The sequence below is a fragment of the Nelusetta ayraudi genome, unplaced genomic scaffold (assembly GCF_046127955.1).
Source record: "Nelusetta ayraudi isolate G7.1 ecotype Tasmania unplaced genomic scaffold, CSIRO-AGI_Nayr_v1 ptg000111l, whole genome shotgun sequence".
Taxonomy (NCBI): domain Eukaryota; kingdom Metazoa; phylum Chordata; class Actinopteri; order Tetraodontiformes; family Monacanthidae; genus Nelusetta; species Nelusetta ayraudi.
In genome coordinates this window covers 18,636-36,008 of record NW_027466161.1, presented here as the reverse complement: position 1 = coordinate 36,008, position 17,373 = coordinate 18,636, and the positions used below count along the sequence as shown (strand labels likewise).

The 17,373-nt window shown below is 41.5% G+C and overlaps 4 protein-coding genes across 4 annotated transcripts; 1 reads left to right on the top strand and 3 right to left on the bottom strand.

The window, feature by feature from the left end:
• Window positions 1-681: 681 nt before the first annotated feature.
• Window positions 682-6,461, bottom strand: nudt7 (nudix (nucleoside diphosphate linked moiety X)-type motif 7). Its single transcript, XM_076049192.1, has 3 exons — window positions 6,044-6,461; window positions 5,503-5,661; window positions 682-4,892 (listed from the first exon to the last, which is right to left on the bottom strand). The coding sequence occupies exons 1-3, from the start codon at window positions 6,200-6,202 to the stop codon at window positions 4,539-4,541; spliced, it is 672 nt and encodes a 223-aa protein (XP_075905307.1). The 5' UTR covers window positions 6,203-6,461; the 3' UTR covers window positions 682-4,538.
• Window positions 6,462-6,639: 178 nt separating this feature from the next.
• On the bottom strand, window positions 6,640-11,267 carry hprt1l (hypoxanthine phosphoribosyltransferase 1, like). Its single transcript, XM_076049191.1, has 9 exons — window positions 10,649-11,267; window positions 10,165-10,271; window positions 9,567-9,750; window positions 9,206-9,271; window positions 9,101-9,118; window positions 8,892-8,974; window positions 8,225-8,271; window positions 7,648-7,724; window positions 6,640-7,150 (listed from the first exon to the last, which is right to left on the bottom strand). Exons 1-9 carry the CDS (start codon window positions 10,664-10,666, stop codon window positions 7,103-7,105), a joined length of 648 nt encoding a protein of 215 aa, XP_075905306.1. The 5' UTR covers window positions 10,667-11,267; the 3' UTR covers window positions 6,640-7,102.
• A 1,025-nt stretch (window positions 11,268-12,292) lies between these two features.
• Window positions 12,293-15,727, bottom strand: psmd7 (proteasome 26S subunit, non-ATPase 7). Its single transcript, XM_076049212.1, has 8 exons — window positions 15,594-15,727; window positions 15,059-15,150; window positions 14,703-14,795; window positions 14,519-14,616; window positions 14,343-14,423; window positions 14,159-14,250; window positions 13,280-13,478; window positions 12,293-12,841 (listed from the first exon to the last, which is right to left on the bottom strand). The coding sequence occupies exons 1-8, from the start codon at window positions 15,665-15,667 to the stop codon at window positions 12,584-12,586; spliced, it is 987 nt and encodes a 328-aa protein (XP_075905327.1). The 5' UTR covers window positions 15,668-15,727; the 3' UTR covers window positions 12,293-12,583.
• Window positions 15,690-17,288, top strand: LOC142903529 (dynein light chain roadblock-type 2). Its single transcript, XM_076049213.1, has 4 exons — window positions 15,690-15,823; window positions 16,060-16,135; window positions 16,213-16,380; window positions 16,513-17,288. Exons 1-4 carry the CDS (start codon window positions 15,821-15,823, stop codon window positions 16,554-16,556), a joined length of 291 nt encoding a protein of 96 aa, XP_075905328.1. The 5' UTR covers window positions 15,690-15,820; the 3' UTR covers window positions 16,557-17,288.
• Window positions 17,289-17,373: the final 85 nt, after the last annotated feature.

Genomic DNA, 17,373 nt, shown 5'->3' with positions numbered 1-17,373 from the left:
TCGACGTGTCTTAGAGCATTTTTTTTTTTCTTTTTAAATCCTGTCCAGTCTAAATTATTGGAGGTCAACTTTGTATAGAATGTCTGCTCAGCCGAATTCCTCTTTGTATCAGTGGTCCAGTCCAGTCTGTCCAGAAGAAAAATTGTATGAAAAAAACAAACACAAATCAGGCATTCCCACAATAATGTTGTACCTTTTTCAGTGTTAGTTTGTTTCACAGGCCGTCAAAATGCTCATTCAACTCAAGTCCCTGCTTTGGAATGAAGGATTTTCATTGAATCAATACTGTACTCTTTGCTGTCCAGTCAGTGTGTCACGTCGGACCGTTTTACCTTGTGTTGTGTTAAATATTTAAGTTGTGTGTCAGTGTTGGTGCCCCTGGTGCAGCAGCCGCGCCGGCCACCGTGTGAAGTAGACACCCAGTACTCGACCCCTCGTGATGTGAACAGGGGCTTCGCTGGTTTATTCAAATCTCTGTTACATAGAGACCGCCATTTTTGATTCTATCCTTGGTGCTATGTGCAGGAGTGACGGCCCACTTCTGACGCGTGACGATGTAGTGACACATTTATCAGCTCCTCACTTCCCATCAATGGCACTGGCGTCGTTCCGAAGCAGGAGGCTGTTGCTGGCTGTTGTTTTCTTTTCTTTTTTTTTGGGGGGGGGGGGGGGTTGGGGGGCGGGGGGGTCAGACTGGAGCGCAGGCCAGGCAAACCAAAGCTCTCGTCGTCATGCGTCGCCTCGTCTCCTCATCTTGTACATGTTTACTCGTCAGCGCGTGCTCATTTAACCCATGCAGCTCTTACGTCGATAGCGATTTCTAACCGCACATTAAGCGCAAGTTTCATCCCAAAAAGCTTGTTTAAATGGTACTTTGACTCCTGAATTAGCTTGTGTCACGTTAACATTTCCACTAGTTTGATACAGTGTTTCTCATGACGTCACTATTTTTCGAGACGAAAAAAAAAAAAAAAAAGTAAATGCGTCTACGACGGCAAACTACGTGCATATCTACAACGGCAGTCGATTTGGCGCTATCGGGGGGGGGGGGGGGCAAATCTTTCACGATAATTCAAATTGAAGTGTAGGATTGCTCAAATATGCATCTGTTTACATTTCATAGTCATGCTATTTTGCCGCTATTAGTGATCCATTTTAAAGTAACTTATCTTTTTTAGAATTTTGTATCCATTTATCAAAATGTAGAGTATTTTTGTAAGACGAAACGTTTATGCTCATAGCACAGAATATCATTGCTGGCGTGTGTCCCTGATATGAAGTGCAGGTATATTGTGGAGTTTTATGACTGAATGACAGTTCAAACTGTAAGTTGACAACAAGCAAATGATGTGGGAGGATCATTCTTTTGTGGGAATGTTGACCGTAACCCAGTGGTGTGCAACGTGATACATGGACTAGGTTTTGTTGTGCTCTTTTCTTTTTTTTTTTCTTTTCCTTTGAAATGACGTACATCTCAAATGGCACTTTGACTCATCCATTAACTGTAGGTCAGGTTAGAGCGCAGTAATGACGTTTCCAAGCATTCCATCCCTCTCGGGCAGGGAGGCTGAAGAGCACACACCACGTTTGCAGGGGAAGCAGCACGGAGCAGCACTGTCTCGTAAAGCCATACCGACACACAGACAGCCAACCTGTGACTTTTGTGAGTTTCATGAATGTAAGTTTTACCTCATGGTGTGGACACAGACCTTGCTCTGCTCCATCTAACATCTAACGGACCAACCACACTTTCACAAAACCTGCGTTTTGAGACAGTTGGGAGGTGGCGACACCTCATGTCACGCGTGTCCACTGTTTGTCAGTCAGATTGCTTGTTGTCGGATTGTGTTGTACCGTCACGTCGTCACGTCCAGCCGTTTGTGAGCAGTCCAGGAGGCTCCTCAGTCTGACTCTTTGAAATGAAAAAAATGAAAAAACCCACGAACCAATTTAAGAACAGAAATTTCCACCGGTGGTGAAGACAGCACACAACATCTTTTCACAGTCTGGGTTTTGTCCTTCAGTCGTGTAAATTGATATCAGTGTATATTTAATGTGAAATATACTGCAGGGGGATCTTGACTTTCAATTGTGATGCTTTCAACTGAACTTTGTGTGCCTTGATAACTTTACTGTTTCTCTGCCGTGTTTACTGGTGTCCCTTTTGTTTCACCGCTATTTTGCTCTGTGTCCTTTTTATTTTTGAAAAACAAAACAAACAAAAAAAAATTGTCCGGGTTTCTTTTAACATCAGGAGACGTCGTATTTTTTATCTCATACACCCAAGCCTAACAATAGCTGATTTGTGTAAGTCTACAACCAGATATCAGTACTGGACATGAATATTTGCAGCTTCACTTGTGAGTCGTCAACTTGAGTTCATGTTGATGTTTGTTTAGTTTTTTTTTTTCTTCCATGCCTCATGAGATTTGTATATGTGAGGTAAAAGGGACGAGACAGTGGAGATTGTTTTTAATGGAGAGCTTCTTTTTTTTTTTTGTGTTGATGTGCTTGTCAACATTACTATTGTTGCTGTGAAAAGCTTGATCCAGAGGAGCAACCATGATAAATGATCTGTTAATTGCCAATAGTGTAAACTGTCTCTGGTGTATAATGGGTTTGCTCACCTCCTAGTTGGCTTTCTTTCACATTCTTCGACAGTTCCGTTGTATCTGTTCTGTGTAGCTTCAGCTTTAGTATCTAGCCTTAAAACCCTCCAGTCGGAATAAAGGTCAAGCCCCCCGTGTGTTACCATACCATCTGAACTATTATTAATATGTACTTTGCCTTGGTCTGGACATTTGTATACTCTTATGTTTATATCTGTAATCCTGCTGCTACAGTAAATGAATTAATTAAAAAACGTACTGACTTGTTTTTTTGTTTCTTTCTTTCCAGCCACAGTTGACCTCTTTAAGTGGAACTAACTGACTCTGGACGACTGAGGGGGTTCTAATTGTTGGTTTGTTGTTTTTATCAGTTTTAATGGCTTTGCAAATTCTTCAGTTACAACAGAAAGAAAAATAACAGACAGGCGAGAGTACCAAGGGAAATAGCTGCAGCACAACAGTGAATAAAAAAAGTAAAACCAGGAAAGTGGTGATGACAACAAGAGTAGAAGACAAGGAGGCCCAACCCTGCAATAGCCCTTCAATGGAAGTTGATTGTTGAAGAAATCAAGATTAAAATCAGCACATTTGCACTCACCAAGAGCCACTTCATCTGGTGCACCTTCCAAGGGTTGGGTTGGATCCTCTATATTTCAGAACTAGGGCTCAGTGGCATAGATTCAGCAAGATGACAGCATCACCTTGGTCCATAATGACAGAATAACCACAGTTAATTTGTCAGCGGAACTTCCATTATACCAATCTTTTGATAAACTACGTCTTAAAGGTGCTCTAACGTTTTGGAGACTCATGTTGGAGATAACATGAGTCTCCAAAATCTCCTGAAGAATTAAAAATTTGTCTTCTGCGTTTGACCCATCATCCCCTGAGGGAGCGGTGGGCAGTCGAGGTGCCACGCCCTGGAGATCCATCATTGGATCGTCTAACCCCCCCCCCCCAAGTCCAACTCCGATTACTGAGCTGTGCCAAGCAGGGAGGCAATGGGACCATTTTTACAGTCTTTGGTCTGACCCGGGCGGGGATCGAACCTACAACCTCCCAGTCTCAGGGCAGACACCCTACCACTAGGCCACTGAGCTGGCTTGTCTACTGAGACACTGAGGTGGCCACCAGTAGATGTTTTACTCTGGTCAACAAGGGATGGACCTGGTCCACAACATTACTCGGTTGTGACGTGCGGACAACGCACACTTGGTACCAAAGAGGTCAAAGTGTGCCAAGTCAATCTTCTCCACACCATTACACCAGCAGCTCCTCTGCTGCTGTGGACCCACACACTTCAAGGTGTGCTGAGGTAGTTTTCTGCATAACTCAGTTGTAACGGGTGGTTATTTGCCAAAATGCACTGAGTTGCAGTCATGGGACTGGTCAATATTTGTGTTAACTTGTCGCAACAGGTGCACCAGACACAGTGGCCGGTGAGTCATCTACCATTCATTCATATTCATCCATCTTTCTTCCTACTGAAAGGCTGTTGGCAGGCCTTCAGGTACCTTCCTTCAACCCTAAACAACTATTTTGACGAACAGAAAATCATAAGAATAATATTCAAATTTGTATACACACTTCAAGAAAAACAAAAAAGCAGCCCATCAATCTGATTTGGACATAAATTCCTTGATAATAAATCCCTTGATATCAGGCCACAAGACCTTCCTTCAGAATCACATACAGTGCAAAAAGTTATCATCATTATTATTATATTTAAATAACATATTAGCATTAGTCAATAGTGTCCTTATTGACTGCGGACTGAATTACAAAAGGTTCTTAACCACAATATCATTCATTCTTCACCACAGCATAAGGAATACGGTTCGTACTGTAACTGCCGCACTCAGAGAGGCAACAATTGAGAGTTTTCTTCATCAGTTCAGTTATATCTCTGTGTCTCATGGACCGAGCTGGTCAGAGTTTACTGATCTTTTGACGCAACGCCCTCTTGAAGAAGGCTAACGGAGCAGCAGTGTCATAAAAAACATCAAACTCTGGCTTTTTCCTCAGAGCCAGAGTGGCGACTAACACTGCTAAGAGGGCCGTCAGTCCCCAGATGTGATACCCGTTCCCTGACTGGAGGTCGTCGTAGTGGAAAGAGTGCTTGAACCCAGATGGGCCGCTGAAACCGTCCAGACAGATGTGGTCCTTCTCGCTGAGGAAGAACTCCAGAGGGACGTGGAACACTTCAGTGACCTCGGCCGGGTTCAGACGAGGGTGGAAGGACTCGTCAACGAAGGCCACCACTGGGGTCACCAGCAGACCCCCCTGCAGGTGCACACAGTATTATGTTTTAGTGGGGTCATATGTTTAAAATGTAAGTGAGTAGAACTGGGGTGTGAAACTCAAACACACAGTGGGGACAAAAATTAAAACTTGGACGAAGTTGCGGTCCAACATTGATAGTTATTGAAAAAGTCTTCCTCCAGATTGAACAGTGAACCTTTTTATACGGACCTCAAACAAGTTTTGCTTCAACCTGAATATGGAACAAGCAAAGCCTAATACCATTCAATAAATAACTTTATATTATTGCACACATCCAAATATAATTTCAAATAAAAAAAAAAACTCATCAAAAGAAAATAATGTAAATAAAAATCGTATTGCACTTTTTTATTTTCAGCCTTCTGTTTTAAATGTCATATTAAATGTCATTGTAACCTTTTTCCACAGGATGATAATACATTTAAAAATAAAATCACCACAATAAATCATTGAAGTCATAATAAACACTGAAGGCCAAATTTGGCCCGCGGGCCAGAGCTGAACACCTATGAAGTATAATAAGTACACATTTCTTTCCATAAAGCCAAAATTCTGCTTCTGGGATTTTTGATGGGATGGATTTCAATGTGTCAGTCTTCACTTTTCTTACCTTTGTGAGGACGGGGAACAACCTGCAGATCACCTGGGCTTCATCAGGAGGCAGACCCACCTCCTCCTGCGCCTCCCTGAGAGCCGTGTCAACGTCATCTCTGTCACCGGGGTCCCGCTTCCCACCAGGGAAACACACCTCGCCAGCATTTCTCCTCAGCTATAATCAACACACATGTTACTACACAAAAAGTCACAAATGTCATTTGTATGTCATTTAAGATAGAACGTTTAAACCCCGCATTCTACACATGGTTACTTATATCAAGAATGTTTCTGTGGTTGCATTTTAATTTATTATGTGTATGTAGAATCCACCAACTTGCAGCTCAAATTGGAAAATGTTGGTCTTTCTGTTTAAAGTGAGCTGTCAGTCAATTTTAAGTAGCCTTAGAAACATGTTTGGTTTGAACTAGAACTGTTTATGTTCAAAATGATTGAATTTACTGTAAACTTCATTTTTGAGGACCTGCTGCTGCAATATAAACACACACACACACACACACACACACACACACACACACACACACAACTCGTCTTACCTCTTGTGAGCGCAGAGTCATGAGTGTGAACACTTGGCCATTTTTCACCATCAGTGGGATCAACACCGAAGCTTTCGGCAGGGCCGGCAGGAATGAGAACTCGCCTGCAATGTCGTGACGCCTTAGATTTTCTATCGTTTGTTCCCGGATAACGTGCATGATGGTGGCAGTTCGGCTGGCAGTGAGAGTTAAAGTTTAGCACATCGGACGGCTAGCGCAAAAAACAGCGCTAATAACTCATCATAGCGCTTTCGCTAAGGTCTCAGCGGTGGAGTTTCCCACGCTGAAATGAATAAATGAATAAATGACATCGAGTCTGAACTTCGTCCGACGGGGAAAAACCAAGCTAACGTGAGTTGATTCACTACATATGCTAATTTAGCTACTTCCGTGTTCACCGTCGTCACCATGGACACCGAAAGCCGCGACATTAGCTCCTCACTTACGACAGTGTCAGCCAGTCAAGGACGTCCAACGTCCAGGAAGTGTGTGTGTGTGTGTGTGTGTGTGTGTGTGTGTGTGTGTGTGTGTGTGTGTGTGTGTGTGTGTGTGTGTGTGTGTGTGTGACTTTGCCCAAACATTCAACAAAAACAAGATTCAAGGTTCAAACATAATTTATAATGCAGCAGCGGGTCCTCAGAAATAAAATATACAGTACATTCAATCATTTTGAACATAAATATCTGTCATACAATACTAGTTCAAACAAAACATGATTTTCTAAGGCTACTTAAATTTGACTGACAGCTTATTCAAAACAGACAGACCAACGTTTTCCAATTTGAGCTGCAAGTTGGTAGATTCTATACACATACAATAAATTAAAATGCAACCACAGAAATGTTCTTCATACACTGAAGTGTGTGTAGAATGGGGAGGGGGTTAAACGTTCTATCTTAAATTATATACAAATGACATTTGTGACATTTTGTGTATTAACATATAGAAAAATAAATAAGATCCAAAGCGCAGCAGCGCTGACTGAGGAATGACATCACAGTGATCGTCGTCGTCGTTGTCGTCTTCACTGAAACAGTCTCCACTCCTGCAGCGCTTCACTCACACTCGGTACTTCTCCTTGGCTTGGTCATTCATTATGCAAATGTGCTGTAAAAAGCAAAGAGCTTGTCAATATTCTAACAATTGGTTTTTGGGTTGTTTTTTTTACACACATTTTCGGCAACTCTCCATGAGACCCTGTTTAATATAATATCATAGCATTGATTTGTCCATCTGTCGTTTGACCCAAGTATTTTTTAGCAGGATTTTCCCACTTTAAACATCACATTTAAAAACTTTAATGATTCTGTGGCACAAAGCACAGCCATTTTTTGCAAAAAGGGTTTTTACCCCAAAAAAATCTTCCACACTGAAACCTGGATATGATTGAAATCCATTTTCAAAAGTTTTCATTCTTAACAATAAAGGGAGGAAATGCAAACGAGGTATTTGTGTGTTACAGGAACTACAAACTCACTTTGCCAATTCCGCGAAAAGAAATACAAATCCTTGTCAGTGATAGGGAAGTTGTAGAGGAAGTGTGCATATCCATACATGCGCATGTATATTTTTAGAGATGAAACTGCTGATGGCGTCAAACTTACACTAAGATCTCTAAAGTACTCGTTGTAGTCCAAAGCGTAGCCCACCAAAAAGGCATCGGGAACCTCAAAACCAATGTCTGAAAAACAACAACAACACAATGAAGGAATCATTAATCATGTGAGAGACAACACATATTGCATCATGAGTAATATCCTCAGGCTGAACTAAAATTAGAGGCGGAAACATCACATGATGTTAGACTGTGTATTGGATTAATCGCTGTTGCTCTTTTAGGCTGGGTTTAGGCGGAGAGTGGTGTCTAGTAAGTCTTACAGCTTACAGTAACAGCTGCCCTTGAGGGACAATCTTAAAGGGATTATCGAAGCGGAACCTAAAAGCATTACATAACTGGAGACGGCGTGAGCGTGAGGTTATCAAGCATGCATTAGCACGTTAAGTACCGAGCTATGCTACATTTGTGGAGTAGATATTCCTGAGATGAAGGTTAATCCTGCACTGAACGCACAGCTTTATTAAATAACAGCTTACACCAAACCCTTCCAAGACAAGACACAAGTCAGTGATTTGCATTGAGTGAGCACAACCACAGAGCGGTGTAGTATAGTACGCGCTTACAGTCTGGTCTATATCCAGAACTCCTCGGGGTCCTCTTCACCAAAAGGCTGCAATGATAGAGGAGCAAAAACATACAATATATATTACAATAAATTAACCAAGAGCTTTTTGTTAACTTGCTTACTTCATCTCAGTTTTAAGCCCCAGTTGTGAATTCAACCTTCTTACATGATTCAACGAAAGTAGCATGACATAATTCTACATATAATGTAAAACTCCACCCATGATATGTGAAGAAAAAAAAGAAAAATATAAACTTGTAATGTCACTTCCTGTTCAATTAGCTTCTGGAGCACCTCAGAGAAATGCACACCTCCTCAAGAAACAGATTAAAGGTTCAGTGTGTCAAAGTTTTAAGATAGTCTGCTGACTACTTCAATGATTACCTTTATTGTACTGCGAGTACACACTTTTATTAATGCAATTATTGGCAGTATGTTAAGTTTTTAGCAACGTAGAAATCATAAAGCAAGCCAATTTTTACACACTGGACCTTTAACTGTTCCCGCTTTAACTGCTCCGTCACATCACATCGCTCACGCCCTTAAAGGGAAGTAGCCATTAGCTGTGAGCAAAGTTGGCTGCACCATTACTGTAATTAACTGAGAATCCACCATCACTTTATCATGTCGGACCGTAAATTGCATCAGATGGTGCTGCTGCTTACCTCACAACTTTAACCATTTTGGGATTACACTCATCCAGCAGAGATAGCAGAGTCTGCATCGTCCTTCCAGTTTCCACAATGTCCTGTTCAGATGAAAAACACAAACGTTGTCGCACAAAGAAAAACAGAACATAAAAATATCAAACTCAACAGAAACAAAATGGTACACTTGTGCAGTCTGCAACTGCAAATTCTGTTATAGTTCTTACCTCGACAATCAAAACATTCTGGGGGGGAAAAAGAACACATGATAAAGTCAGCATGTGTGCAAGGTGTGTTAATATATTCTCTTTGACAAAGAGAGGTAGACTAACCTTGCCAGAGAGACTGGACAGCTCATCTCCTCCAATGACTCTGACACTGTTTGTTGATTTGTCATTCTAGGTGGCCAAAGAAAGACATCTACTTTAGTTTAAAAATAATATATATATATATATATATATATATATATATATATATATATATATATATATATATATATATTATATATATATATATATATATATATATATATATATATATATATATATATTATTATTATTATTATTATTTATTTTATTTTTTTTTTCAAACACGATAGCAGGTTACATTCCATAAGGTAATATTCCTTTTATTTGTATTTTTCACTTGAACGCCTTCCGGCTGCTGTCGATGGAATGAGGAACGGCAGCTTACACAGTAGCTCTTCACCCTAATGAAATCCACCGTCAGCGGCACTGATTTATCGCTGTTCTGGTTCAGTGATTTAATGTAGTCCAGGAGGTCTGCAAAGAACTTGTAGCCCCCTTTGAGCACACACAGAGCCACGATGTGGTGTCCACCCATGTCCCGGATGATGTCCCGGGCGAGACGCTCTGTCCTGCATCAACAAAACGCATGACAGTTGAGGGATGGAGGGAAAACAGACAAGATTTTTACATGAAAACTTCAAATGCAATTCCATGGCATGAAACCTTCAGCCACATCATTTGAAAATAATTCAAATGTCCTTCTGGATGTGGCCTACACTGATTTGTCTGTCAAATGCAATGCAGAGTAGGAGTTTGATCCTGGGGGGACATCAGCAGAAGCGTGAAAATGAATTCACTGACACTGAGTGCATGTAAATTTTTCTTTCAACAATGAGAAAAATACATATTTTTACTTCTGTGGCTTCCAAAATGAAAACAGGTGGAGTGTCAGAACTGTGTTGACACAGCACATTGCTAAGACTGGTGTTAATTATTATTTTATTTTATTTTATTTATTTATTTTTATTTTGGTTTTGTTTTACCTGTCCATAATGAGTCCATGGGGGATGATGACTTTATCCAAGTCGTTCTCATAGTGTCTGGGGACACAGAAGAGGTCCAGTTCGTGGCCCTTCTCATCATCAGCGATCTGGAAACGACATGAGGCTCGGGAGCTCAACTCAGAGCTGCAACTGCGCTGCGCGTTCATCCATACAACCATCTAACACACTCAGTCAAACTGCCATGCACGGCCCCTGGTAACACTGCTCAACCTCTCAACCACCTGTTTATCCCCGCACACACGTGACCGGAGCCAGAGAGGTGGAGGGCATCAAACACTACTACAACAGTGATTGGGAAGCTCCGTCCACCTGCAGTGTGTCTCTGTTGACGGAGAACAGGACGCGACCAACCACACCCTGACTGACCCATGAGTTATCGTTCAAACAATGCTATAAAACACAGACATAAACAAGTACATGGGTGAAATAGAGGGTCATCTGATAGCGGAGTTGTCCGACTCACCTGCAGGTAGGAAGCCATGACAGCAGCCGAGGTTGCGACCCGTTCAGCGGCAGCGGAGCGCGTGAGGAGTCATCGTGTACTGGGAGAGATGGAGGGGGGAGGAGGAGGAGTGTTTGTTGGCGGAGGTGGCGGCACCAGCAGCTCCCTCCTCTCTTCTTCTTCACCCTTTCACCGACAGAGAAGCGCTGATAATCCGCTGACGTCACAATCCAGTTTACCTTCCCAGTAATCTGCTTTGTCCCACCGCGCCGTCCAGCGTTTCAGAACGGCGCTGCGCTGGGTTACGACTGCTACTATTACTACCACTAGTACTACTACTGCTAGCGCTACCACTACCCGCAGCAGCACCGCTGCGCGTTTATGATGGCTGCAGAACGGAGAGGCGCTGCGGATGACGCAGTTTTAAAAATAAAACAGCTGACAGTTGACGCGCCCAACCGCTGCTTCCGGTGATAAGAAACACAGTATGTGACGTAAGACACCCCGGTCTAGAAGTACAGTATTAAACCCATATATATATGTATATATTAACGTTTGATTTGAATGACCGTCGTGAGTGCTTGCAAGCTTCTACCTGGGCGTTATTTCTTTTATTTAATTTTTTTTATACACTAAAAAACAATCTTGTACTAGTTAGGACTGGTAACTTGGTGGACCAGCAGGTGATGTACACAGTTTAAGAGTAGATGTCCTGATAAAGGGATGGAATGTTAGGGGATGGAAGGGCTTTAACCCTCTGAAGTGGCTTTTATCATTTGTTCTGCTCTCCACTCCTGCAGATTTGCATCCTCCTCCACTCAACGCACACATCAACTGTTTTGAGCTGATTCTTCAACTGCCTTATTATAATTTGCCATGTTTCCTTTATATTAGTCGTCATTAAATTATAACTCTGTGACCTTTATAACCTAATAAACAGGATCCAGTTGTAACCACAAGATCTTCTTTCTCAGTTTGAGCTGTTGCAATCGATACATACCTCAACACTAACCACTGGCACACAATTTCATCACACTCTAGCAAGTCTGTGGCAACAGTGGTTGGCCTGTTCTCAGAGATAACTATCAAGTGAGACCTGGATGCCCCACGTCTAACTTGTGCATATTTCAGTCAGTCTCTGGCCAAGAGGAGAACTGGGACTCCCACACCACCATTGGAGCTCCACCCTGATGGGAGATCCTGTGTGAGCTCCATCACTCTGAGTCCAGCGCTGCTTTACTTTTACCTGCCAGCAAAATAAAGAACTACATCTGGAAACTGAAGATGACTCCACTTTGTTCCTGGGCTTCCAACTCAAGAACGCACCATAAGCCTTCTAATCAATAGGTTAAAGACTTGTCAGCCTGAGCACTTTCACTGTGATGTTGTTGGCACAATATTACCTCAAAATGTGGAATTTGTTTGTGTGCGCATTGTGTGTCTAGAAGTTTGTTCATTGCGTTGCAGAGCACTAAGCTAATGTTTTCATTTCCCTTGCATAAACAGTCAATAGATGACCTCACTAGGTCTCTCCCCTGTGGAACAATATCAAAGCACAACAACGAGATAAACAACATGGGTTTCCTGCTGCAATTATACTACCAGGCAAGTTTAACACCACATATGCTGGAATATTGGAATGAAAATAATACACAAAAACATTAATATGGTTCTAATTTTAATGAGTTATACAGAAACAATTTCCCCCATATTACAAAAAAAGCCGTCGTTGATGTTCTCGTACATCGGAAGAACGAAAATGCGAACATCTTCTCTGTATGTACAGTCTTTGAGTGCCACTCGTGGCTCCAAATCTCAGATGACAGCGTTCTCCACATGGAGTCCCACTTTTAGCCTGAGACCCACATACAGTGCAGGGACTGTGGAGCCAAAGTAGAACAGCATCCACATGAAGACAGTGTGATCTGAGAGAGGGCCTTCAAGGACGGCGGCCGCTCATTTCTTCTTCTTCTCATCTTTCTTGGCGCTGTCTCCTTTCTCCTTCTCTTTGTCCTTGTCGTCCTTCTTCTCCTTGTCGTCCTTCTTCTCTTTCTTGCCCTCCTCCTTTTCCTGTCCCTCTTTCTTCTCCGCGTCTCGGTTGGAAATCTTGTTGTTGATCAGATTGTGCAGAGCCACCACAGAGCGAATGAGTGACGCCAGGTAGACCACCAGCATCTGATCGTTGGTCTTGAGATAGAAGGCCTTAGTGAACTCCTGCAAGGACAAAGACATCAGACTTAATAACACTGTAAACCTCACTAAAAATACAATGCAAAAAAGCATAGTAAACATAGTAATCATGCAGAGAATTATTAGGATTCTTGTACGATTATTATAACAATTTGGAGATCATATGCAACAAAATGTGATTTCTATTTCACTTCTTTAGCTCCATTTTCAAATTAATTTGGCTAACAAGATTATTCTTTGCTTCGTGACATACAGACTATATGATTACAGGGGTGCAGCTTTTTCTTCTAAAATTAGAATGCCGCCATATATGATGAGACATTAAACAACTTGATCCAAAATTCATGTGAAGGTATTTCTCCCCCCCCCCCCCCCCAAAAAAAAGGCAACGTGGCTGAATTTTGAAGTTTCCACAGAACTCCAGCTGTCACTGACACAGCACCACAAACGCAAACTACTCACCAGCAAATTGACATCAGGCAACAAGTTGAAGACATCCTGCAGCTGGTAGATGATCTGGTGGTTGATGGGCATCTTGCCTGCTGCCACCCTCTCCAGGTAAGAGCGGATGTCCAGCAGCTTTGAGTTGAGACCCTTGAGGCCGTGGACCTGGTTGGTGATGCGTTGCGACAGAGTGCCCACCGTGGTGTCCTTGATATCTCTGAACAAATGCAGGAGGCGTGAAGAGACTGCCTTTTAAATCATTTTATACAAGGAGTCTTTTAAAATGCATATTAGGGCTTAGTCGTATTACATGCTGATATCTTATTTGGTAAATACCAAGTACTTTACTCTTAATGGAGACCTGAGGATTTTATTTGTGTGTGTCCCTGTTATTTGACATTAACTATAATGCGCAACAGCTATTGATGCATCCGTGTCACTTAAAGGTCCAGTGTGTAAAATTTGGCCCGATTATGATTTTTATATTGGCAAAAGCGTAACATACTGGCCATAAATACGTTGATGAAAGTGTATACTCAGAGTAAAATAAAAGTAATTTGGTTTTTCTACCCTAAGAGCAGTTCTCATACAAATATAAGAATACACATAGAGGAGCAATAAGGGTCTTGCTCCATCTTCCACCGCCATTCCTAGGGAAACCCACCTGACATTGCCCTACATAATAAACGTGCTGTCAGGTGGGCTACCTTAAACACTGGGCTTCCTTAAAAAATGTACACACTGGAATTTTAAGTAACAGCAGATAAATTGCACACATGACAAAACATGTGACTCGACTGAATCTTTGTTGAAGGTATTTTTACATGTGTCCAGTTAAGTACGTTTTTCAAATCCCTGTGTGTCGGTTACCGACACACTGTCGAGCACACTGTGTACCTGAGAAGGTGCTCCACTCCCACTTCCTCTGCCTCCTCAGCTCCAATCTCACTGGTGACATGTTCAAATGTCTTGGACGTTGGAGTTCCATCCTACAAAGAGTAAATGACAATAAATAAACCAAATTATTTTAATTACTTGGGCCAGCTAATGAATTTGTATTTGTCATCCACAGCCAACTCACATCGTGTATTTCTTCCACTGAGAAATAAGCTTCTGTGGGCAGACCGAGATCTTTGGGCTTCACATCTATAATGACTAACACCTGGAGGAATAACAAGAGGAGCATAAATGAACAGCTTAACACCAGAGGTAACATATGAAGGATGGGTGGGGGTTGAAAAATGTGATGTAACGTACCGAGTTGGTACAGTACTGTTTGATGAGCTCATTGATGGCAATATCATTTTTGTGCAACTTGGGTCCTGTGTGGTACCACCCGACAATTCTTTCTCTTGCTGAAAAAAAACCCAATGAAGGCAGTCAGTAAAAAAAAATAATGCAGTGAGCACAGAACACTGACTGATTTTGAGGTGTTGCTCACCATTAACTTTCTTGAACATGCCATACATGTTCTCCAGGTAGTCGTGATCCAGGAACCACACAGAGTCATCTCTGTCGTCTTCGTCAAATGGCACTGAGAAGACACAATAATAAAAAAATCGAATATTTCTACAGGTAACTAACATAGTTGAATATGACCTTTTCATCATTATGACATTTGATCTTCGTTATAGTATTATAATAAAGTTTTATTATTTTTCATCAGTTTCTCTTAAACTTCGTCTTAATTTTTCTAGTGAACTTCATTTCAACCTAGGTTCTTTCCACCAATACAGATGAAGAGAGAGAAAATACATGTTTAAATCAGTGAGGGCCAGCATCACCTCGTTAACTCACCTGCAAAACTGTTTGACACGTCAAGAACTTTCTTCTGCCACGATCCCAGGAGGACACCCACCACTCGTTTCTGATTGCCCACTTTTCCTATCCTGAATGTTTAGTGGGCACAGAACAGCATATATCAGTTGACGTAGTGTTTAGCCAGAACTGGTACTATGACTATGGCAAGAAAACACACTACAATGACTGGGCTGCTACTGTCGGTTGGCTACACTAACGTTCAAATCCGCTTCTAAAAATGAATAACGACATTGTGTCAGCGAAATGTAGTAGCTGTTGATTTGAACTTCACAGCAAAAAGCAATCGACCGGCGTCTTACTAAGCATACAACATCACTAAACACTGACCATATAACAAACTACAACAGTTTTACTCGGCTATCTAGCCTAGCATGCTCATGTTCTCCCATCAAACTCAATGGGGCTCTGACTCAGCAGGGCTCATATTAGCATTAGCTTAGCATTGCGTTTCGTGACATTTTCTCTTTCTAGTTTTCCATAAAAACAGTACAAACATATTATAGCGACTCACCTATTAAAATGATCGACCACGCTGAGCAACACTAACGGATGAACGACCACGTTTTCCACAGCTAATTCGGGCATTTTTGCGGTACAGATAAACAGTCCACAACGGAGCCTCCACACACAACGGAGCTGCGCTACTCTACTTCCGTCTAAGGACAACGTCACTTCCGTTTCTCGTAGCAACAACAGAGACGCGGACAAGTGAGCCAGGAGAGTCATCGGGAGCGAGAAATGGTAGGACGTTGAGGACCTTTCTTTACTTTTTCAAAATTCCTTATTATCTATTTCAGAAGTTGGATTTAGCGAGTTTAAATATATTTGTGACCGAAGTATTAACTAAAACAGAACTTGAAAACAATAAAATATTATAATTCGTCTTTTTTTTTCTTTTTTTTTTTTTTTTTATTTAGTTGCAGACGGAGGAGCGTTATTGTTTCATACTATTAATGTGATTTATCCGTGTCCCAAAGGCAGAGGTCGAGGAGACATTGAAAAGGATTGAGACTCACAAAGGAGTTATTGGGACCATAGTTGTCAATGCAGAAGGTAAGAGTCACTGTGACGCAGATGAAGCATCACAACTGCATTTGTGTGCAGCTGATCTTGCTGGTTCGTGTTTCCAGGTATTCCCATCAGAACTACTTTGGATAACTCCACCGCTGTGCAGTACGCAGGACTTCTCCGCAGCCTCACCATGAAGGCGAGGAGCACCATCCGGGATATCGACCCTCAGAATGACCTCACCTTCCTCCGTATGCGCTCCAAAAAACACGAGATCTTGGTTGCACCTGGTAAGCTTGTGGTTGTTACACAATGGGGATCTCATTATGACCAACAAAGATCTTAAAGAGGAACTATCTGCATTACTGACGTTTGTACTTTTGTGTGAACTAACCGGTAGCACTCCCCTCTCACTCTTGCAGAGAATGACTTCTTGCTGATCGTCATCCAGAACCCATGTGAATAGCTGCAGGGAGGTTCAATGGGAGTCAGCTGTTGGTCCGCAACAGAGCTTCTTTATTTGCTCAAGAGGACTTTTAACTGCAGCCTAATGCACTGAATAATTCATGTTTTCCGCTTGTAACTCATGTGTGCGTCTTTAAAGGTTTTGCCTGTTTTCACATCTTGTTTTCCTCCTATTTTAGTAGAGCACTCTGACATAATAACTCCCCTATAAAAAATAAAAACAAACAAAAAATTGATGCCAAGAAAACAGTGGACTTAACCCTCTGTTTACAGCCCTTTAAAAAATAAAAGTTGTTGTTTGGAAGGTTACAAAGGCTGTATCACAGGGGCCATGGGGTGTCTCCTAGATGACAGAGAAAGGAGTGAGACATTAAGTGGTATCAGAACCAGGACAGTTAGCCCATGTTTTTATTAATGTTGAACAAGCAAAAATAAGTAAAAGGGAGGGTTATTTACAGACTAGATACACACCGTTTGATAAAAAAAAAGGTAAATATAAAAAAATATTAATATGAGTATAAATTTAACTCTCATCCGCAATTGCATTCATTCATGTACATTGTTTTGTTGCAACGTTATGTAATGTCCTCAATTACCCACTAGTTTGATTTCAAGTTTAACTTAAATGGAAAAAAAATGCATCACTTGAGAAAAAATATTCAGGCCGCATGACTCGAATTTGTATAAAATTTGCTTTGTATCTCTTTTGTTCATTTTCAACAACAAAAAATACCCAAATGAATGATTGGTGTCTATAGTCATTTTTTTCCCCCTCACAATTAAAGCTATCACTAAGATACTTTGACCAATGAAGTATT